The sequence below is a fragment of the Ascidia mentula genome, chromosome 7 (assembly GCF_947561715.1).
Source record: "Ascidia mentula chromosome 7, kaAscMent1.1, whole genome shotgun sequence".
NCBI classification, from domain to species: domain Eukaryota; kingdom Metazoa; phylum Chordata; class Ascidiacea; order Phlebobranchia; family Ascidiidae; genus Ascidia; species Ascidia mentula.
The window spans coordinates 5461478-5484511 of NC_138572.1; the positions used below are offsets into that span (position 1 = coordinate 5461478).

Here is a 23034-nt window from a genome sequence, read left to right on the forward strand (position 1 = left end):
TGAGACATAAAAACTTGTAGATACCCAAAGCAGTTATGAATTTCAAGCTACAAGTCATAATGTCTTGCAAATTTATAGATGACAAGGCAATTTCACATAGAGATTTTATTTTTTGATCACATCTTACATAAATTAAGATTTCTGAGTAACTTCTAAAACATAAGTCAGTGAATGGCGCTCACGGAGATAATAAAACAGTAAAAAGCGTTCTGAACACAAACTCTACGCAAAGCAAATAAGTTTTGAAAGTGAAGATTGAAATGTGGAGCTTTGAAAACATTAAAAGTAATGGCAGAATGGTTTTTTAGCGTCACTTTCTAGCTTATGGCAATACAAAGTATAAGTACAACGAATTGAATGCAAACTGCTCAATTCTGTGGACTACACATTACACCAGCTGCAGAAAAGCATCAAAAAGAATAAAATTCAAACATTCCACAAGGCATTGTTCACAAAAACAAATATGTAGGCATCGGGAAAAAAAAACTTGTTAATTCTGTGGGTTCCAAAATTTTTGAATGCAAGACAGTGGAAAATGGCATGCCACAAAATATAATTCGGGAACAATTGTATAGACTGCCACTTCAAAAATACATTTTTCTTACTCAACCAGTGTGGACAGTATTTCAAGTAGCCAAATAATTGGACACCGTAACACTGGACGTATACTCACAGCCAATTTGCCTTTGAAAGAAGTCATGGTATGGAAATTAAATATTTTCAGTAACAATACAAGACTCCAGCCAAAATTGTGCAAAACCAACAAACATTCATTTTGTTCTGCCCCTTATGAGGTAAGACTTGACAAATTGATCAAAATTATAAAGAGAATATCTTTAAGAGAATATAGTGAAGTTCGAGTTAAAAAGTTGGAAAAGATACATCTTTGTACGAAGGAAGGCACTATCCAAGATTTAAAACAGGCCCAATATTTTTGCAATCGATAAATGGAAAAGTACAAAGCATTTTTCACTGTATGGCTAGAAAGGACACTTTCAAATTGTCAGCCATAAACAAGCTGAACTTTTGTACTTTCAAACTGCTAATAGTTTCAAGAATAGGCAAAAATATTAGCATAAGGATATGTAGTACCACAAAAAAAATGACCAAGCAAATTTGTAATTGTCAACAAGTTGATTTTTATGTCAAGCAGTTAGGAAAAAAGGGACATACCCCAAACACTGTTAAGTTGCTTTGATGCATGAATGTCCTGCATAAAATGCATAAAAGAAAATTGTTTAAAAGACAAAAGAAGCAGAAATAAATGAGATACTCATTTCACATTACTGCATTTCATAATACAGCAACACAAATAGGAAATACATCGTCATATACAAGTCCAGGTCAACAGCCATTGATGTGGCACCTGCAATGGCGGGCAGGTGTAACATTAGTTAGATTAGTATTCTTTTGATATATTTTGTACACAGAAGATGCCATCTACAACTGCCGGCCTTCACTTGTATACTTTTGTGTATTTGTTTGCGCAAGAAAAACTTAAAAGCAACAAAAAACTGAATGTACACAATTAGAATATGGCAAAAGCATCTAATGACAAATTTGTAACTCGCTGCATGACAAAGAAGGTCTTAATCAGTGACTGCAAAATGGCATAAAGCTTTGTTCCTATTTGTCAATAAACCAAGCTTTTAACTGCATGAATAATAACAGACGGTTTGTAATTGAAGGCGACAATTTCAGTGCCGGTAATGGAGAATTGAATAGAGCAAGTGTTGTTTTATGTACAGTAGTTGACCTTTACTCAATGACATGTGCACATGAAGGTCAAAAGTAATGAACGATTGACAAAAAATGTAGATCAGCACAAAGTCTCCAGGGTGACATGTGTATATTGGCTTCCTCTTTTACATAAGCTATGCAGTATGACAAATAGAAAGATAATCTCAGGCATGCCAAAAAACAGTTATATCGACTGAAGTGCTTCAAACAGGGGACCACGATATACACCGAATGAAACAAGCACAAAATTGAAGTTTAAGACATCATTTTATCCACAATAGGTCAGACTATTTGATTGGAAGCGTTTTACCACTAAAATATTCATTTATAGCTAGTATAAAAGCTTAGAAAGAAATAGATGCCAAAAAACAATAGAATTAAAAATATTCCACTGAATTAAACAATTTTAAATGAGGTGTGCATTAAAGCTTTCCAAGGCACTGTTTTCTCAAACTAAACCACACATAATGCTTGCAGTGAGTTGAAGGACTGCATATCACGTCGGAGTGCTTCTTCTTGTAAAAGAACTTCAAAACCATAAAACACTGTAGCTTCAATGCACAATCGTCCGAGTAATGAAAAAAGCAAAGAAAAATGAAGCAGTGGGACCTACAAACATACAAACAATGTGAATAGTTTGTCTTTTAAAGCAGCAAGCCTCCAATTTTTGTTAGTTGTATGGAGAAAAATCAATTTTACGTATCCCATCATCATCAGTTTCTTAATGGTTTACTGGGATAATATCAGCAACAGTTAAAACCAGACAAAACCCACATTAACACAAGTTTAAACAGTCTGTGCTCATTTACATGCATACACATGGTCGCCAAACACATCTAACCATGAATGTAACATGTCCTTATTAGTTGGTGATATTTTACTGCATGTGCATGGTATGATTCATACATAAAGACACCAACCAGCAAGTGAAGCAATCATGTCACTGTTGCATGACTAATAAATGACCCAACTACATTGTTCAACCTAACCTATGTTAACTTTTAAAGCAAAAAGAACAGAATAAGTTTTCTATTTTGCCTGTCGCAAAACAAAAAAAGGAATACAAATAATTGTAAGACAAATCTACAGACTAAAGCATCCCACTTATATGTTATGGGACCAATCTATTGTAACAAAAATGCATGTAATGTAAAATTGCAACTGAACATATGGTGTATACAGTATACTTAATCTTGCATTTCCAGTACATTATATATATATACATGCTTAAGGTCACAAAATCCATTTTACCCAACCCATAATTCCATGCAATGTTGATTATGTTTGTTATGTATTTTGGACATTGACTAAAACAAAAATATTAATAAAATAATATCTTACCTTCACCACTATGAGGCATCTGGTTTTACATCAGTTAGTTTACGTTCAACGGATACATCAGTCCGAAATTCATAACCACCTTTACTCTGCATGTTGCCTTGTAACTAAATAGTTCCAAATTTTAGAATTAATATAATGAAATTTAGAAAAATCTACAAATCATAAAACTATGTAAACATGTTATGAGGTCTTTAACAACCCCAAAATTGGGCCATTTATAAACACTAAATTTCTGGAAGAAAGTTAAAAATGGATGGAAAATCCTACAACTGCCTGTAATTTATGCTGAATATTGGGTAACCTTTTGATACATGCATTATTGCTGTTTTTTGTATATGTACTGTTCGTATTGGCCAATGAAGGTGTATTTTTTTTAAATGCACCTTTACTGGTCACCATGAATTGCATTTACATCACAGACATCAAAACCTAGTGAGTTTATTGGTATTATTACTATCAAAGTTTGCTCAACTTAATAATGAAAAGATAAAAAAATATCATCACTTCAAATAACCACTGAAAATTTATGATAAATATGATGTAAATGTATCAAAACTTCACACTGAAAAACTTATTATTGAATGAAAATAGGTAAAACAGCTACACTAGTAGATGCCAAAGTCAGAAAATCATTCTTTTCTGGGAAATAATAAGGTTTCTATTTGTAAATAACCAGAAAATAGCATCATTTCACTTAAAGGTTACGTAGTTCAGTCTGGTATGTAAATTAAACACAATTTGGCTGAAAGTTTACTACACCGAAATGATGGTAATTATATCTTAAAATATCATGCCTCAAAGCATTACATCACTCAAAGCATGTTGCAGTGTGTCACATGAAATAGCAGACTTCCTGTTATAAGCATTTTCACAAGGGTGATTTCAGGAGAACTACATGATATTCTGCCTGGCAGACAGTATAATTGTCATGTTTTAAAGTAAATAATTTGTTTGAAATAGGTTTATTATTTATTATATATATATATATATACAAATATATATTTATTGGCACACCACAAATGTAATAGCAGAATCGCATATGGTTTAAAAATGTGCCTAAAGTAAATATCAAATTTTGCATGTTCTAAGGTTATGTAGGTAGAGAGACATGCTTGACACCAAATGACTGAACTGAAGTCTTAACATGTATGACTATTAAACTAACTAACCTATGTATCAAATGTAATAACGACTATACATGGTGCCCTTACATCATCATAGAACGTCACTGTGGGTCATTAAATGCCATTATCAGACACATCACTTTTTACTTCATCACAGCACTAAATATAAATAGTGTGGTACATGTCCTTCATGACAACTCGAGGGAAGTCATTGGCCAATTAATCACTGTCCTGCCATGCATGAGGCTCAAAAATATACTTCAAAAGAAGCAATGTCATTATTCTGTACAACAAGCAGAACAAAAACAATGCAGGACATAAAAAAATATAGATATCATGTTTTAAGGCAGGACAGGCCCCCTCTTTCAAATTATGAAGAGACTATAATTGTTTGACACATTACTTTCACATTGTCCTGTAAAAGATTGGCTCAGACAACATACACCTTGAATGGACTCTCACAATCAAGCACATTTACACAAACCAGAACATGGTGCATGAGTGTCAACATGTGATATACAATGCTTTGCAATGGAGTAGTTTTGATCTAATAATAACACAATGCTATGTAGCCACCACCAATCTATGAAATAGCATGGTACACTTACTTCATTACCACTGGATTCTCCAGATCCAATGTGATTTAGATGTTGGAAATTTGCTGGAGCTCCTATCATGCTAGGATCAAGTTTCCTTCTTTTTGGCTTCCTTTTCTGAATTGATAAGAAATTCGTATAATTATACACACTAAATAATTGTTCAACAAAATATTATCAAGGGATTTAAAACAATCAGGAACTAGTCAGCAAATCACTATTCACATATATCAAAGCAATTACATGTACTTTTGCAACACTAAATGGGTACATATATATATGTATTTACAATGTTGTTGGATAATTCATGCAGACACAGTATAACAACTTACTGATGATCCACTACTTGACATGCAGCATGAGAAGCATACCCACATCTCCGCCATTGTAATGTCAGTGAGATAACTGTAAAGAAATTAATAACAAAATGTTGAAGTTCATAATAGGGTCAGTTATTCAGTTTACATGTTCACATGTTATCAGAGGCATAATAAAGGACTGAAATAAATACTTGGTTAAATTTAGGCTGTGTCCAAATTGTTAATAAACAGGTGTCACAATACAGAAATTGCAAAATGTCATATGAGTTTTAAATGTGTTACAGTGGGCTGAATATCTCAAAAATTAGTTTATAAGTTTTATTCTATACAAGCTTTCCTCGTTTTTTACAAAATAACTACACGCAGTAGAGACCAGCCAGATTGAAAACAACGTTGCGGGCAAAATAATTTTTGCAATAAAAATCCTATCTTAGAAACTTTCCATTCTAGGAGTGTATTTTACAATAAAAAGGCATGCTAACTTTTGGCCGAAAGGAATTCCCTTCCGCTCCTGCTGTAAATAAAACGCTTCGAATGAGTGTGATACAAGTGTCCAAAAAAATCCAAAATAGTTCCACTTTAATATCCAGTTGACATTTATGGCAAGTACAGTACAGCCATACAACCAAATTCAGTAATCTTATCAGCCAAATCAGATACAGCTTCTAATTTATTACTATGTATCTACGAGAATTTAAGTTACTCAGTTATTCCTTTACACTACTTTTATCAAAAACGAAAATGATTGAGTTTAACGAGATACTCGCAACAACCCTAGTAACGCCCTGACGCGTCGTTTACTAAGTTCAACACAACAATACACTGTTTAAATAACACGTCAGAAAATGTTGTCAATTTAACCGTCGTAAAAAACCTGTTCAGTTTCTTAATGAGGCGAGAAGAACTTAGACCGGTAGTGTTGACTCAAGACCAACCCAACAATAGAAATTATATACTTTGTGACATATTTATTATGTCACAATGACGTATATTGTTTGTGTCAAATAATTATCGAAATAATTTATACAAAGTTTTCACAACGTTTATTTCAAAAAAATGCCTGTGGGAAAATAATTTAATAAAAACTGTATTACTCATACAGATCTTTGTTATTTCAATGTAGTACGAAATGTCCATATTTGGACGTGTCTACGATCGCTTGAACCAGTTTAAAATGTTCGTTTAATCTCATGCAATGTTTTCGTTCCTCTAATAGAGAAGTAGTCTCTGCTCCAATCCAAACGAAACTAGTTTTACACAACATCGAATGCAGCTTCAGTGATGACAACAAAAATCGTATTTGTTTAAATTTCGTAATAGTACTAAAACAAATCCAAGAGAGGGCGAATGTGTTGATGGGCCGTCTTAAAATTAATTTATTTTCCTCACTTTAGCGTGCATTTGTTTGGCGCTTGACATACTCTCACCTTTAGCACGAAATCGCCTATTTTGCATCGCATTGTACTTTGGATATAGTAACTGCGCCCCCTACCAAGTAAGCCGGAACGGTCCGGTACGGCGTTCCGGCAAGAATTCAATAGCTGGTGAGTACCAATATGGATAGTCATTCGTTATGGTAAAAATATTTAGTGATTTCCTCCACTGTTTAATTTTAATAAACAATATTTTTGGCCTACATCCCAATTCAACTACAGGTCCGCATACGTTTTATCTGTTCCGACAAATTTCGTGGGTTTGACTTTCCATAACTTCCCAGAGTCGCGTTAAGCTCGTATTGTTTAAAGTCAAAAGTTAATTTCGCATTAAATGGAGTCAGTTCAACTGCCAGATGGTTTACAGCAGTCACAGAGTCACCGTTTGTAGCTCGACTATATCGCATGATTATATTGTGGCCCACAAAACAGTACTGTCCAATTCCAAAGCAGCAGCTTGGTCATAGTGTGCTCCACTGTGGTTGGTCCCCGGAGGCTCGTTCTTAGTTTGGTCTCAACCGGATCGACTGCCAAATCAAAACAAGTATGAACTGTATATGCTGTCTGTCGATCATGTTTGGCACTTTTGCTATTTTTAAAATTGATGCTTTCGGTTCTAAATATTTACTTTTGTTCACTACATTATAGTTTTGCAGAACTTGTAAAATCACCCGACATAACAGTTTTAGGGTTCAGGGTGTTTAGAAGGTTGTGGAAAAATTGCATGCAAATGTTGTTGTTCGCAAATGTTTTACGAGATTCAACGCGATTTGGTCATCAACACCAAACAGATACCAAGGCACAAAAACGGTTTATTTAATCGCAGAATGTTGCTTAGCAAATCAAAAAATGCAGAATCTCGTAATTCAAAAAAGCAGAAATGTGCCAAGAAAAAAAAACGAGGGACGCACAAAACAAGCAAAAAGCAAAAAAACGCATGCTCGGGGAACGAAGTATTGATAGGGATTGTTAATCAGAAAAATTGCATTTGGATTGAAATAAAACGGGGTGTACAGTTCACTGAAGAGCGAAGGAGTTAATGACAATTTTCGAAAAAGCTGTAAAAAAAAAGTATATAACATATAAAGCGTACAACAGGTTAGGTACAGGTCAGATAATGTGGTTAATATCTCAAGAGAAAAACAAACAGGTTTCAAGGTACACGTTCGATTGTTTGTGAATACACGCAATTATCTTGTATCAGTTGCGTAACAATAGCACTAAACATCACGTTTAAAGGTCATTTCCCAAACAGTTAATTGTACCAAGCCCTGGAGCAAAGCACTGTCATAACTAGTACAGTTCAACACGTGTATGTAGTTATCACATGCGTTCATATTTGCCCGGGGGCGAGCTTACCAAAAACTTGACGTTCAAGTTTTCGGCAGTTCTTTTGTTCTGTGCGGCTGTTTTCGTGAAGTATTTACGCTGACAGGCAACTGTATGTGTATTTGAAGTTTGATGCGTTGTCAGCGGGGTATGGAAGATGTATGGATAGTGCGCACCGCTATATCGCAACACTGTACGACTGGAAACAATGTTATTACCGATAGAACTGCAGCCGAAAGGGTTTAGTAGTCATGTCTGAAGGGGAGGAAAAAACTAGTAGTCTGAAGAATTCAAGCCTAAACTCTTGCGTACAAAAAACATTTGCCGTTATTGATAAGCAGTTTCGGCCATTTGAAATAAGAATTGCATAATAAGTAGTTTTTTACTATTTTTTTATCAGAGGGATGGTGGACTCGTAGCAAAGTTTTAAGAGCACAAAAAAAACATGAAACTTAAACCGGAATTTACAATCAGCAAGAAGCCGAAGGATAAAACATCAAAAACGTCGAAAAAAGACAAAAAAGATAAAAAAGCTTCTAAAGACAAGAAACCTGACAAGAACACAAAAAAGCAGAAACAAAATAAACCTGAAATCGAAAAAGAAAAAGTAAAAGACAAGAAAAATCCGCTTTTTCCTCAGGCCAAAAAGAAACCAAACAAGAATAAGAGACCTGTATCGAGGGAACCCTCCGTGTCCACCATATCAAGGGGAAGACCTAAACGACGAGCAGTAACCCCCGAGTCAGATGATACAATATCAGTGAGGACTTCTGTTCGTGATTCGAGCATAAGAACAACAAGTTCTCGAGCTTCCACGTTTAGTGACGTAGACAGTGAAGGTCGACCGTGGAAAACAAAGAAAAACAAAGATCCCATTGTTTATACGTGCTGCGGGTTCTGTAGTCTCGGAGCAGGCAGTTTGCTAACTGCTTTAATATACATAGTAAGTGACGTCATAATGGATATTGTTGGATAACACCTGATTTCGTTTCATCCAAAACGCCAGCATCCTTGATCCACATATAAGCCTGTGTAACATAGAAATCTGTGCGACTATTAACGGTATGGTTTAGTGTTTAATCTATGACAAAAAATTACAGGTGGTTGCTTTGTTTACACCTGACCGTTAACAGTCGCACAGATTTATGTGACCAATGTGTCCCGGTGTTTTTGTATTTTAGGCGGAAAATAACCCATTGGTTCGTGTGAGGACCCATAGTACATTGTTATTTTTTTACATTTTTTTTCTGCTACACTTGCGAAAGTTTACGGTTAATTATTTTGTTAAAACAATTTGCCATTTCAATTACATACCATCGTGCAAATGCTCAACAAGTGCTGCCTTCTATATTTTAAATATTTCCTTTCGCAGGGATTGTGTATTGGGTTCCTGGTGTATCGCATCGGGGAATATCACACTCACATTAACAAGAAAACGACAGTAATCTGGTCTGGGGAGGATTTATTGCTAGACATATGGAGGATTTTAATTCTTTTCGGAATGGCAACAGCATCAATATCGATGTTTGGGGCTTTGGTGCTTCTAGTGGCGTCTTGCATTTGGGGACAAAAGGTTAGTTCCTCACATTTCGGTCTGACAAAAATCATGTACAAGACAGTAATGTGTCAATTTCAAAGAATCTATTCCTCTGGCAGAAATACATTAACGGGTAAATGTAAACATAATGTACTTCTTTTAAAGCAATCTATCTATCCCAAATGAATGCTTTTAGTTTAATTGCGAAAAAATGGCGCCATTTGAATGTCAAATGCTCACATATTAAATGCAACGCAACAAAAGTAAAAAGTTGCACAAGCAATCTTTCGGCCCTGCATTGCACACGCCCATCGAATAAAACGTAAACAACGTTCGATTGTGACGCAACACAAGGCATTGTGCATGTCACGATGGGAAAGTCCCTGCATTTCCGCTTTCCTTTCACATGAATGCCAAATATGGATCGATGTGTATAGTGATGCGCTTCCTGTAGTGAATGTAAAATTTCAGTGTAACATCAAGGCCTTGGAAAATGACATAATATACTAGATACGTGCTTTTTGATCAGGTTTTTTTAACTCGTTTGCGTCTGAGGACCCAAATTTACAAAAACATTTTTAGCGATTTTTCAATAGGAATATACATATTAGATGTCCATCAATACAAAAAATCTTTTTCAGCAATAATATTTATAAATATCAACGTTTCGGTTACAATGCAGCAGCAAAATCCGCATGGTCAAATGACGAGGCGAATACACGCCTTGGAGCATCAGTAATGCATTATATAAGATCTATTTTTGTAGGAACACTACAAGAAAATGAGGAATGCTGTTATTATCTGGGCAAGTTTGACTGCCTTTGCCATGGTGGGAAATCTCGGCGAAGCAATATACGCCACTGTTATACCAGAGGAAATAGTACAGAACCACGATTTTTGGGACCCAACAGCATACAGAGGGCCAACTGTCATTGACTCGTTGGACTACAAACCGATTAAAGACAGCTTGAAAACTACTTGGGGACTCACTGGAGCGCACACTCTTGCATATGTAAGACTGTATATTTTTACTAGCTTATGTCATGTTTTCGACGGTCTAAAAAAAGTAAAATGGCAGTCGCTTGAGTTTGTTTACTCAATTGACATTAAGTTCATACAACACCAAAGCGCGGTACATGGGAAAATATATAACATGAAATACTAAATGATAATAACCGAATTTTATCTGTGCGTCACCAAGCGGATTTGATGTGGATAGCCACTTAAAAGAAGAACGATGTGGCTTTTTCGGTTTAATCTGTGACGTAAACAGTATCCTTCACGTGACAAGAGTGACAAATTATCGTAAATAATCAGTAACAAGCTGCAGACAGTGCACAATGCTGCGGCCTATAAGATCTCATTAGTGTAGCTATATTGCAAATATGCAAGTTTTTGGGAAACCGCTTTGTAAGGCCAAGATCAATTTACTTATAACAGAATTTGTTTTCCTTGCAGACGTATCTGCTCATTGTGCTCGTTTCCTACCTTCGCTTGTTGAAATACAAGAACGCTCCGAAAGTGGGAAGCAACCAGAGAGGTGAAGATGAAGACGAGATCTCACTTCCATCCACTGGAGGGCGCACCAAGTCCTTCTTCGAAAAAGAAAGCAGTACGTCACAATTTGTTTGGGCATCACGTGATTGTTCAACTAATATGTAAAGTACTTAAACCTGGTCGTGATTTGCCCAAAGATAACCGTCACATGCGAGTAAAAAGTAAATGTAAGAAATACCAGCAAAACAGCGTTTTGTACAATTACGTTTACTAACTGTAGTTTGTGTTTGGATCTAAACCATCACCGCGTGCGCGATGAACTGGCGATTACTGCATTTTCAGTCAAAGAAAAATTCACAGAAAACACTTGCTTTAAAAACAAAATCCCTGGTGTTATAATAATACAGAATATTGCGTCTTCGTGTATCGTCAGTTCCTTACTCAAGCAGAATTAGAAGTTTAGTTATAACTGTTTGTTTTATAGGTCGGGCGTCTTCGACATCGCGAAGTTTTCGACCTACGTCACAAAGCGGAGTCAGCAGTGTTTCAACCAGGTGAGAGAGTGTTCTAATTTTTATGCAGTGCAATGCGATTGCGCAATAAGAAAAGTAAATCAGCAATTAATGTGGTTACAGAAAACATGTACTAAAAATACACCACGATACAAAAAAGTAAGAAAGAAGTGCAGCAACCCAAACACTGCAAAAATAGTAATTGTTTTTGGAAAATTAATTAGGAAGACCTTTTAAAGTAATATTTTAGTTTATTTACACGTTGAACATTAACGCATTGCTGTCAACTTTTGATACTCTATACAGGGTTTGCATGACCAAGCTTTTCATAATTTTTTTGCCTGTAGACCGGACAAGCCAACAGACAATTCGTATATGAACTGGCCGATGGTAAACGGTGCTTATTCACCCGATTCGGTACTGGATATGACGTCAACCGACGCCAGGACGGATGACGACACGCAAACTCTTGCGTCATCATTTTACGACATGCCCCCTGGCAACATATACGACGGTACGAGAGTTTTGAAACTTCAAAGTGTTGTGAATATGTTCAACTAAAATAGAAAGTTTGAGTGAAATTGTGTCGACCTGAGACTTTGCTTTACGTTATAAGTTATAACACAAGCGAAAATCTAAAGTTCACTAAAATTTGTTGCGACAAAAAGTACAAATTCCGTATATAACCCGACTTGCGATATTGGCAGAAACTCCTGATGGCGCAACATATGAAGCGAAACAAAAACAGGATAAGGTAAAAACTCATTTTTTTTTTATATATAGCATTATATTTAGTAATAACATAATATCACAAGTTTGAATTTAGAGCTGATTTAAACGAGATTTTTAAATGTCCACAGCTTGAGAGAACTTGTTGTGTAAAACCTAATACGCTCATTTGATATTATTAAAAATTAAAACTTTCTTCTAAACTTGTACGTTTTAGCCTCCACCACCACTTCCCAAGAACCAGGAAATCCCAAACAAAAAGCCAGAAACAGATAAACGGAATCTTCCCAATGGTACGTGTATAACAAAAAAATCTTCTTTGCGGAAAACGAAAATGCCATTTAACTGTAAACCGATAAGCAATAGAGCCAATAATGTTTTTGTAATGTTTCTGTTGCTGCCAGGCATATTGTAATTTAATAGTTTGTTCTTCTGGCACACTAAAAATAATCATTACCCTGAGGAACCTTGTTGGATAACAGGCGAAACGTCGGTCAATAAAGTTACGTTTTTATGGTGCCAGAAAAACAGACTATTAAATTAAAATGTTTTTGTAGTGAGCCGCTGTTTCGATCTAATAGGTTTCCTTGTAAGTATTTTGTTGTAAGTTACACCTTAGCTGCACTTACGAGACCTATTAGGTACAAACAGTGGCCCTGCCTATGTATTTAGATAGGTGTGGAAACACACCAACACTTCTGCTATGTTACAATAACATATGTTATGTAAACGCTTGCGACAGGTGGACTTCACAAATCGAAATCTCAACCCAGCAACCTCAAGTCGTCTACGTCACGCGTGTCGTCACGTAGCAGCGCGTCATTGTCTAAACGTCACAAGGAAGAAGACAAACCCAATGTTCCTCAATTGCAACCCGAGGCTGTATCGAGTTTCTTCAAGCGACTTAACCACAATCAAACCTCTCCCGTGCAGGAGGACGCCGTGAACCCGATGGAAGAAATGTTCCGTCTATTCGGCAGCGACTTGTGCGCAAAACACCCAGAAAATTGCGACAGATATCTGAAGTCCTACAAGGATGTCAGGTCTAAAACGAGTCACCTGACTTCCATGCGAGATCCTTACGAGTTTGAGGGGCTGAAAAAATCCGCCGTATTTGCGCCGGGACCTCAAATTGAGCAGTTCTCACTTGGTACGTTCAGACTTTGGGCGTTGGGTATTTACAGAAAAAATATTCACTTTCACAAAGTTAATCTAGTGTAACTTTCTCTTGAAGGTATGTTCTGTTATATAGTAATTCACAAATTTCAACGCGTTCATTACAACTTTATTTACAATATTTGTAGGCAAAACAAAAGCCTTTGCAGAAACAACGTCTAATCGTACATGTTAAAAATATGCAAAGAAACGGGATTAGAAAGTTGACAAAAACACTGTAAATTAAATATTATTGAAGTATTAGCATGTATCCATTAAGAAAACTACTATTGAGCATCATTGCTAATCTCAAAGCTTCCTTTTTAGATTCGAATCCGTACAGCTTTAATAACTCGACTCTGTACGGGAGTTATGGAGGAAGAAGAACACCGATCCCACATCACCAATCTATCTCCACCGACCGACCCGACCCAGTGTACGGGTTTCGGCCCCAGATGAGGGGCGAGCCAAAGTACTACCCAGGTTACCCACCCGCAAACCGAGCCCCAAAGCGAGACCTTCCACCCAGAAATGGGTATTCCCCTCAGTATCCCTTTACCCCCAGCGAGAGTATCTACTATGATGATTCATGCAGTACTTGCTATGGTGATTTTACATACGGTGATTATGGAAGCTACTACTCATTCGCTGGAGGTTACCCGCCACCCCCACATGAGCCACCCCCTGTGTACACCCCCACTCCACCAAGGCCCCCGCGCTATGACCCAGAAATGCAACAATTTTCCGCCATGTCCGACATGCGTAGACCAAGATCGAAAAACCAAAACCCTACGTGGTTTCCGGTCAATGCTAACGATGATTATTCGACCTACATGCCAAACGAAGACTACTCCTTGTCCACAAGGAGCCGAAGTCTTCCCAATCTCGCCGCTGCTTCTGCAATGAGCCGACACTCCTCCTTACTTAGCGATGACATCGAGTCTCGCAGGCCGATTCCACCGGATATCACGATGCCATCGCCGCGCGAAACGCGAAAATTGAGTCGTTCTTCCTCCTGGTCCAAACACGGTGGCCGCGGCGGTCGGGAGTCCGGAAAACGTTCCGCTTCTGCTGATAGATCAAATTCTTCGTGTAACTATGAAGGCTACCACAGCGGGGATCTGAGGCGTCGCACTTCTTATACTACTGATGATAACCGGAGTTTAAGACCCCCTTCTAGAAAAGGCAGCAGAATGAACCCGAGGACGATAAGTCGTTTCTCTGAAGCTCCCATTGTTCCTCCACGAGATGAAATAAGTCAGCACTATGAAGAGATGGGAAGCGTTTATTCATCCTCATTAGGCCATCAGACGCCAAGAGCTGGAGGAAGACCTTCCACGAGGACAAAGAGCAACTCCTCCAGGCCGAGGTCACAGTTTAGTCAATCTCTTCGTATACCGAATAAATCATCCCGCCAAAGAGGACAACTTCCTGATTTTGAAAGAGTCCCAAGCTCAATCCTTCGAAACAAGCCGTCATCTTTGGACAACAGGAGGTCTCCACAAGAGGATTTATTTAATGATTGGGAACCAAGAGGAAGGAACAGCGGACGGGGCAGAAGATCGAGTCAACAAGAAATGCGTCACCGGCTTTTGAGTAACGAAGATCCAGCGACAGGAAGGAGCTCTTCCCGGGATCGTGCTCCCAGAGATGGACGAAATAGCCAAAGGTCGAGCAGATCTTGGCAACAAGAGTTAGATGACGAAAGGATACGACAGGCGCCGATAAGAAGCCAATCAACATCCAGAGGTAGAGGAAGATCACGATCTCGGGAAAGAGAAGGGAGGTTGTCAAGGAGTACCGAAGATGCTAAATGGATGCCAAAAGGAAGGAGCAGGTCCTCGGATCGGGAGCGCCGAAGACACAAGGTTTGCATAAAGTAAAATTCGGACAAAAAAACGTCAACGAAACATTCACTGAATCCATATGAATGTTAACTTTTCCCAAAATTGCAAACTCGTATTGATGTGACTTTGCTCGCACTTCGTGTTTTGGGTGCGCGTTCTCATTGTTGTTTGTTTGCAAGACTCATAAAATGACTTTTGTTTCAGGATGAGCAAGAGTTTAGAAGAACCAAATCATTTCGTTCGAACGCAGGGAGCGACGGAAGAAGCAGTACAAAACAAGTAAGGCTATGCGTAAAATTATGAGCTTTAAACGGGACATACGCAAACAACCAAAGTTACATGCCGTTGTAACTGAAACAGGAATGGGGTCAAATTTAAAAAAATTACCTTTAATTCTCCGGACCTTCTTTGAACTCATTGTTTTTGCGCAGGTGAAATTCGGAAGCACGCCGAACCTTCATCACATTTAGTTTACCTCAGTTTCGCCAATCGCGCCCATTTATGACGTCACAAATACATGTCGGTTGCCAATTGGACGACAAGTTATTCATTGTGTTATAAACAGATAAACAAGACGCGCTGATGCTTTTAGCTTAAATACATGCACAGCAAATAACGATGTGATACCAACAAAATGGTGTCTATTGGCAGTGGTTCGTGTTGACTTTTTATTCAAGCAAGCCTGAGAAAAATAGGTTTCCACTAATTTTTTTCGATACAGTTTGGTTACGTCGTTAGTGTATAAAATATCAGATAATATTCCAGTATTACGCCCCTGCATACAAAACGCCCTTTTTCGCAAACCAGGTGCTGTCGTATCGATTATCCAGTCAACGTGGCATTCGTTGAGTAAAAGTGACATCGAGATGCCAGTTTAAGTTATGTCAAGTTAAGCGATTATAAAAAGTAAAAGTTCCCTGATTGGCGAACTTGATTTTTAAAAACATATTTGTTTCGGAATTACAAGAAGCGGAAATGTTTTTACCGCTAGATGTCGATGTTTTTCAAATACGTTAGTGTTTATTGCTTCGCCGAATTTCGCATTAAATTGAAATGACATACTACAGGTTGCTTGATTTTGTTTGTTATAACAGTTTCTTCATCCACCTTTCAATACGGAACTCAGCAAAAAGCTTTTTATCAATAGGGAAAAAGAATAACAGGTCGGGAAGTGAAATGCGATAATATTCGTTTAAAATCCTGATGGTGAGCAAAAACTATGACCCGACAAAAAATGCTCAGTTCCTGATTTCGTCAAAAAACTTTAATAACGTCCACAATACAATGTGTTTTAGTATAGAAAATGCTTCATATAGGCTACGTAAACAAAACCAGCAGAAGAATAAATTAAAGTGACGAAACTGATAGCTTATTACGCCGAATAAGAAAGGAAGAGCTAATATTTTTCGAAATGTTTGCATATTAGCTTTGGCTTTCCTATTCCCTGTAACACTAACATTATTTATATATGTGCAAAAGAACAAGGTTAATCATTAAGAGCTGCAAACAGGTGTACACACTGTTCAGACCTGCAAGGTCTCATCAGTGCAGCTGTTGACTGTGGTTGCAGCTCTAAATGACATTTTTGTAAGTAATGGGCCACGAATAATCAGTAAGCTGCAGACAGTTGTGCACAATATTTCGAAATAAACAACAACGTCACTTTCAAACTATAAAAGGACAATTATCTGCACACAGCGTTTATGTTCGATAATTCAATGAGCTCGTGCTAATCGAAACTCCAACACGCAAATTGCATTTCAGTTATCCTTGAAACAGGCTCATGCGTATAAGTCTATCATCTTTGTATATTTGTTCAAACAAATTATTTTAGTTTATTTAACTGCATTTCACATCGTTTTTACAAAACAAAAATGAAAAAAGGCGATTCTACTTTAACATGTTAGTTGTCACATTTTTTGACCTTTACCCATTTTACTTGACCGCGATTATGGAAACATGTATTTGCTACGTTAAAATCTTTTGTCTTTTTACATAAGTCAAAAATAGTTCGCTGAAAAAGGGTCGAATGCCAGCTTTGTTTGCAAAGAGACAGAAAGATTGCGCAACTTCGGTGCAAAGGATTAAATTACGGAACCTGCCGAGGGGTTGATTTCAATCACAGCCCTGTAAATTATTGATCAAGCCAAGCCAATCATTGCTGAATTTTCCGGGTCTTTGCAGTATATTTTTTATCTCCTTTGGATCTCACCAAGTTAAACGATCCTTCTCTAAGACTGTTTAAGTAAAAAGAAGTGATTTGCCACGAGTCAAATCAATAGGAAAACAGTCTTGCAAGAAAAATGGTTGCTTGCTATACAAAAGTTTGTCAAATTAATAAAACAACGTTTGGTAATAGCAAGCATCCAGCAACACCTACAGAATATATTTCAGACATTATTACATAATTATTTTTTTTTAAATTATTTGTTCAACTATCCGGGTCACGCTTATTACATTAGTACTTATTTATACATTAACACATAGTTGTTTTGTTTTCGTCATGATGCTCAATCCCCTTTGGGACTTTTTTTTAATAAACCAATATTTGCCTGAACTATGAGACATTTGGATTTCTATTTTAGAATTTGTTTTAATTTGACTCCTACAAAAAAGGTTTCGCCAAATGTGATTGACCTTGCATTGAAACAATGAAAACCCCAAGATCGGAAAATACGTTTTCAAACAAATCCTCCCCTTTTGTCTGTTGCAATCCCTAACAACGGTTTAATCAGTCACGTGACTCTCTGCGCGACGCGCGAGGAACGTGAGGATCGATACACAATAAAGCGCCGAGCGGATGACAACACAACTGACCACAGATTTACCACAAAAGGCATTAAATTTGTCTCACAACAAAACGAAATTAAACGGTTTGGGACAACATGCATTCGGACTCGGAAAGCCACCCAAGAAAAACGTCTTATTTGCAAAAGAGTCACCAACACCGTTAAATTTATCCTCGCTGCACATCAAGAATGTCACTCTATTCTATTGTCCATATGATATCTTTTGTTCCAAGAATCCACTCTTTCCACTCCAACTTGAGAGTTATTGATTGAATTTTGTGTGTTCTCGAATGTTATAGTAGTTTTTGCAATTTGTGACTAAAAAAAAACGATTTTTGAAACATCCGTTTTATTGTCCGCACTTTCAACAATATTTTCAATCCTTGTACGAGACGCGGCTTCTCGCAGTCATAACACCAACGCGTTCGGTACCATTTAGCGGACAGAGAAACGCACTACACACCGGTGACACTGAAACAAAAGCAACCTGTCAGTGAAGAATGATGAATGACCAGTCCTTTGTTGGCGGCACTTTGTCCCGTATCCAGTATCGGCAATCATGGTAGGGGTGTGAAGCCGCTGTTGAGCAAAACGTTTGGGAGGTAAATTCAAGTTGCTCTGTTTACCGTGGTGTTATTGTTGGTATGCGTGTGGTTTTGAGTAAGAGGAGAAGTAGTTTTCCCCAAGGTTCGGAACAATATACTGTGACAGTGTGTTTCAAAACTCTTTGTCGACAGAGAAGATGAATCAGTAGCGACAATCGCGGAGAGTGTATTTACGCTTGTCTGTAGGCGGGTACAGGTTCCCGGAAAACCATAGCCCCGTAGCAACTCATACGTCAAATTGTATAACTAGCACTGGAGAAGCAGAATTGAGTTTGCGCCCAATTATGCGATGAGTAAAGGAATATAAATGCATCGATGAGTGACTTGTTTCATTCAGGGTGTAAAATATATTGGCCAAATATTTGGTTTCGAGGCATAACTGCAACCAATATGGCATTGGACAATTTGCGCTGTTCGTACGTGCTGCTGTGGCTGGTCGTAGTCCCTTTAGTCGTTCGAAATCAATAAGATGTATGGGAAGAAGACTGTGGGGGCGTTTATAGAGTCGATACTAATTTGTTTGCAACAGGAAAGACGTCTTTTCAAGTGCGTTAATTGCTCCGTCGGCGTCTCTTGCTTTTATCACAGGCGTATAACCGAAGGATTGGATGTTGCTTTGGGACTTTGATTAGGACAAATAAAAAGCACTCGGTAGGTGCTTGTGTGCGCTTTGAACCTACTTCACAGCACAAACAATAATTTTATAGGCAGAAAGGTATTGGGTATAAAATTGTGCAGTGATTTAGAAATCCGCCAGAATGTCATGCATTTCTGTACAAGTAGTTAAGCTATTCTGTGCGGTTAAACTTGTACACATTGTGATAATCTTATCGCTACAAAGTTACGATGAATATCTTTACACGAATATCGCAAGAAATTAAGATCAGCAGGGGTTTTGGAGATTGTGACATGATACAGTTTGTTCTTTAAAGTAGAGAATCGCGCAGAGACAAGGCAGCAGCACCAAACCTTGTTGTTTACTTTCAAAACAGCCGCTCTTGTTGTTAGCGAACCGAAGAATTGTTAATTGAATAAAAGCGTAAAGGGGTTCTTTAACTGCCTGAGATAAACAATATAAATAATTAAAGCAAGGCGGATTCTGGCACTAAGAGTTAAGACAGCGTGACAGCTTAGGACAAATATAGAGAAATGGTCAAGCAAACTAAATATAGTACCGTATGGGTACCATGGTAAGCTGTAAGTTTCAAAGATTTTATTGTCACCTCGCAAGTGGTTTCTCATGTAGGTGTGCATTTTCCTTGCTCTGAATTTTGTCAAAATGTATTTGGCGAGAACCAAAGACGCTTTGAAGTAAACCGAAACCTATATTCGTGATTTAACTGTGGCCTTAATAGTGCTATATGTGTATAATAATTTGTCGATAATGTTAACATTTGGCGTGTGCTGCATTTTTGAACAACTGTTCGTAAGTCTTGTTAGAAAATGTTTTTCGAATTACAAAACACTTCTCTGAAAATCTTTGATGTCTCTAAAGCTTTGATAACCCATTGTTTTTTCAGCCTAAAAAAACGCAAGTATTTTGCTTTTAATCCCCAAAATCGGACGCCACAGGATTTCAACAAAACAAGGAATCTTTTGTATAAGCCACCTTTGCGTTTTGACCATAAGTAACCTTTTGACCGTCGGGTCGCGTAACCCAATCTCTAACGTGACTGGGTGATGGACATTCACCCATCAAATAATCTACGTCACAATGTACCATTGAAATTAAACAATGGACGAAACTAATATGACGTACATCATAATGTAGGTTTGACTAGGAGTCTGATTGCAAATTTTATTGAGAAAAGGCTGCTTAGAAATTCATTGATTCATCGCGAATGGACCTTATCAGCGCGATTGCAAGGTGTTTCATACACCAGCTGATACAATAACAATTGCCGATTGGGACAACTCATTCGAGTATGAATTAGGGTAGTAAATGCCAGATTACTGGAAGATACTATTACACCGGGTCACAAAGTTATCGCTAAACTTGAACCTCGTATAAACGTACAAATGTAACATAGAAATCTGTGCGAATGTTTACGCTATAATTTAGTGTTGTGTTTCAATTAAAATATATAACCAAAAATAAAGGGCGTTTGCCCTGTCCACGCACCTAACCATTAAAATTTGTACAGATTTCTATTTGAAACGTACTTATATGTGGATCAAGTTTGTGCGAAAACTTTGTGGTCCGGTGTAGTAGTATTTTCCGATTACTATATTTTCGATCTGCAGCTATTCCAACAAATGATTTTTTGTGAGTTTAACGAACTAAGTTCCTCAGGTCGATGATATTTAATTATGTGTCAGTTACCTGTAACACAACAGCCGTATTTTCGAACAAGTGAAATTCAATGAGTTTGTAACACTCGTAGATGAAGCTTCCATCAGCAATGTTTGGCTTTATGAAACGTAATGGTTCTGCTCCTTTCCTTGGAACACACATAGGCGAAAGAGTCGTCCGTCGAAGCTTATTACCCCGAGGCTCAAGTGCTAAATTATTCATTAATTTTAAATAAGACCGCCCCTAATTTACGGAGTTGGGCTTTTCAAGCGCAGCTGAATAGTCGTAATGAGTCTACAGCCCTTTTCCCTTTCTCTGTAGCACCCTTCATCTCTTCTGTCCAGGCAGTCAGTGCACAGAGGCAAGACTGTTGTTTATGTTGCCTTGTCAGCGCGAGGATGTTGCACTGGGCATTTATTTCCTCTTGCGGCGCATTTTTCTGCCCTCTCTGCAGAAGCGTTTGTGCTGATTTAATTGTCGCACAGCAATGAGTTCTTGCCGCACAGCAATGAGTTCAAATTAGGTATTGTGGTATGTATTGTTTAAACAATGCTTATTTTCGGTAATAAGCATCAAAAATGGTGATTGAGCAGAAATACCCCAATTGTATCCTTGACCAAGGGCTGTAATTTCTAGCTAACCGTTATATATTTTGTTTTCAATAGTTTTATGCTGTGAAGTACCAGGTAGAATACACAAAAATGATTATCAGGATGTGCTGTTGACATGCTAACCGATTTGGCTTGGTTTTAAACACGGCAGTTCTCTGATTATAAATAAACTAAAGCATGTAGACACGTTAGGTCATTTTTTTGGTTTTGGAAAACACAATATTGCCATTTTTTGGTGATTCGCTTTGTGTAAAACTGTTTATTTTTGAACATTTCGGCGTTTATTTTGTAAAGAATCAAAATCTTGCGGTCAAACAGGGTCATGAACTTGGGCTATACCCGCACAATAAACCCCCAGGACCTATACAAGAAACGGCATTGTGGCAAGGGCATTAATAATAGATAGAAAACCACAGGCTAGTTACGGTCAAGGGGTGTGGCCGAATTGACAACAGTTAGTGCATATGTGGCTTATATCAGAAAGTTTTGTGGTTTGTAACCTTTCCTTTTTGACAATTTATCCTTCAGTTTAAACGATGCAGTTTTTCTGTGCAAACTGTATTGCCAAAATATGTGGAGATGCAACCGGTTTCTCGTATAAAAATACATCTACAGATGAGGCTTTATAAATACAAGGAAATGGTTTTTAACCAATCTTGCAAAAACGTTAGCTGATTTCTATAACTGAGTTGGATACAAAATTGTGTAGAAGTAAAAAGTTTATTGTTGTAAACAACAGCACGCCAACGTTGTGTTGCAAGAAACGCAGATGGCTTTGTTAATTTAGTCCCAAGGCGCGTTCGCCGATGTCTTTTATTCCTCGAAAACGCGCGAGTAAAAATGCGTGTGGCTGTTTCTGACGTAAAAACGATTTTTGCCCGTTCAAGCGTGGCAAGCTTCAAAAAAGAAATCAATATTGGACAGTACGTCAGGTGCAAAACGGCTTCCCAGTACCGCACTGACAATGTAATATGAGGTTGTACGAATGTATTAGGTTTGTGAGGTCGAGATATCTAACTGTAACTGTACGTCTGCATACTGCAACGTATTTAAAGCAAATGTTTTGAGCTTAGCTCGGGCAACCGATGCTGCAAGGTTGTATAAAAAGTAATCCGGTGTAAATTGACTTGTAGTGTTGTGTATATATACTATTAGGACTTGATTCTGTTCATAATAATTGCTTCTATACAGTGTAATATAGTTGTTGCTTGGTGTGTTGTTCGTTTCGCAAAAGTTTTGGTCACAATGAAATGCGCATTGAAACTTTTTGTCTACTTTGCGAGCTGCAGACTGATGGCCACGTTTTCAACCTATAAGGGTCTCATCAGTGCAGCCAAGCGGCCAGGATAGTCTTCCATTTTGTGGTGACTTTGCACTTACCGTCGTCCTTTTTCGTATGGGCACCAAACTAGGTGCAACCATACGAAAAAAACAAGTTGAAAACACATTAATTGCAAAAAAACGTCATTTGCATTTCTTTGCAGGTGCTACAGACAAAAGGAAAACCAAAGAGTTTCTAGAAATGGACTCAATTGATTTACATTAACAAAATTTTGTTTAACATTACCGTTGTGTA

The 23034-nt window shown here is 37.6% G+C and overlaps 2 protein-coding genes across 2 annotated transcripts; one reads left to right on the forward strand and one right to left on the reverse strand.

Annotated features, from left to right (window-relative positions):
• Nucleotides 1-120: 120 nt before the first annotated feature.
• Nucleotides 121-5801, reverse strand: LOC145909288 (CDC42 small effector protein 2-A-like). The gene is made up of 5 exons (XM_082996657.1): nt 5604-5801; nt 5134-5206; nt 4814-4918; nt 3082-3185; nt 121-2349 (listed from the first exon to the last, which is right to left on the reverse strand). The coding sequence occupies exons 2-4, from the start codon at nt 5185-5187 to the stop codon at nt 3090-3092; spliced, it is 255 nt and encodes an 84-aa protein (XP_082852783.1). The 5' UTR covers nt 5188-5206; nt 5604-5801; the 3' UTR covers nt 121-2349; nt 3082-3089.
• A 2495-nt stretch (nt 5802-8296) lies between these two features.
• On the forward strand, nt 8297-16074 carry LOC145908413 (uncharacterized). The gene is made up of 12 exons (XM_082995689.1): nt 8297-8826; nt 9256-9456; nt 10187-10432; nt 10879-11032; nt 11402-11471; nt 11777-11943; nt 12137-12183; nt 12376-12451; nt 12901-13308; nt 13641-15181; nt 15365-15439; nt 15592-16074. Exons 1-12 carry the CDS (start codon nt 8329-8331, stop codon nt 15628-15630), a joined length of 3522 nt encoding a protein of 1173 aa, XP_082851815.1. The 5' UTR covers nt 8297-8328; the 3' UTR covers nt 15631-16074.
• The last annotated feature ends 6960 nt before the right edge of the window (nt 16075-23034 follow it).

What these genes read in the sequence shown, in the direction of transcription:
- LOC145909288 (XM_082996657.1), bottom strand. Translation starts at nt 5,187, where the DNA reads ATGGCGGAGATGTGGGTATGCTTCTCATGCTGCATGTCAAGTAGTGGA. An exon ending in TGTCAAGTAGTGGATCATCA is followed by an intron (nt 4,919 to 5,133) that starts GTAAGTTGTTAT and finishes TTATCAATTCAG; the next exon opens with AAAAGGAAGCCAAAAAGAAG. An exon ending in GAGAATCCAGTGGTAATGAA is followed by an intron (nt 3,186 to 4,813) that starts GTAAGTGTACCA and finishes GGAACTATTTAG; the next exon opens with TTACAAGGCAACATGCAGAG.
- LOC145908413 (XM_082995689.1), top strand. Translation starts at nt 8,329, where the DNA reads ATGAAACTTAAACCGGAATTTACAATCAGCAAGAAGCCGAAGGATAAA. An exon ending in GTCAGCAGTGTTTCAACCAG is followed by an intron (nt 11,472 to 11,776) that starts GTGAGAGAGTGT and finishes TTTTGCCTGTAG; the next exon opens with ACCGGACAAGCCAACAGACA. An exon ending in AATTGAGCAGTTCTCACTTG is followed by an intron (nt 13,309 to 13,640) that starts GTACGTTCAGAC and finishes CTTCCTTTTTAG; the next exon opens with ATTCGAATCCGTACAGCTTT.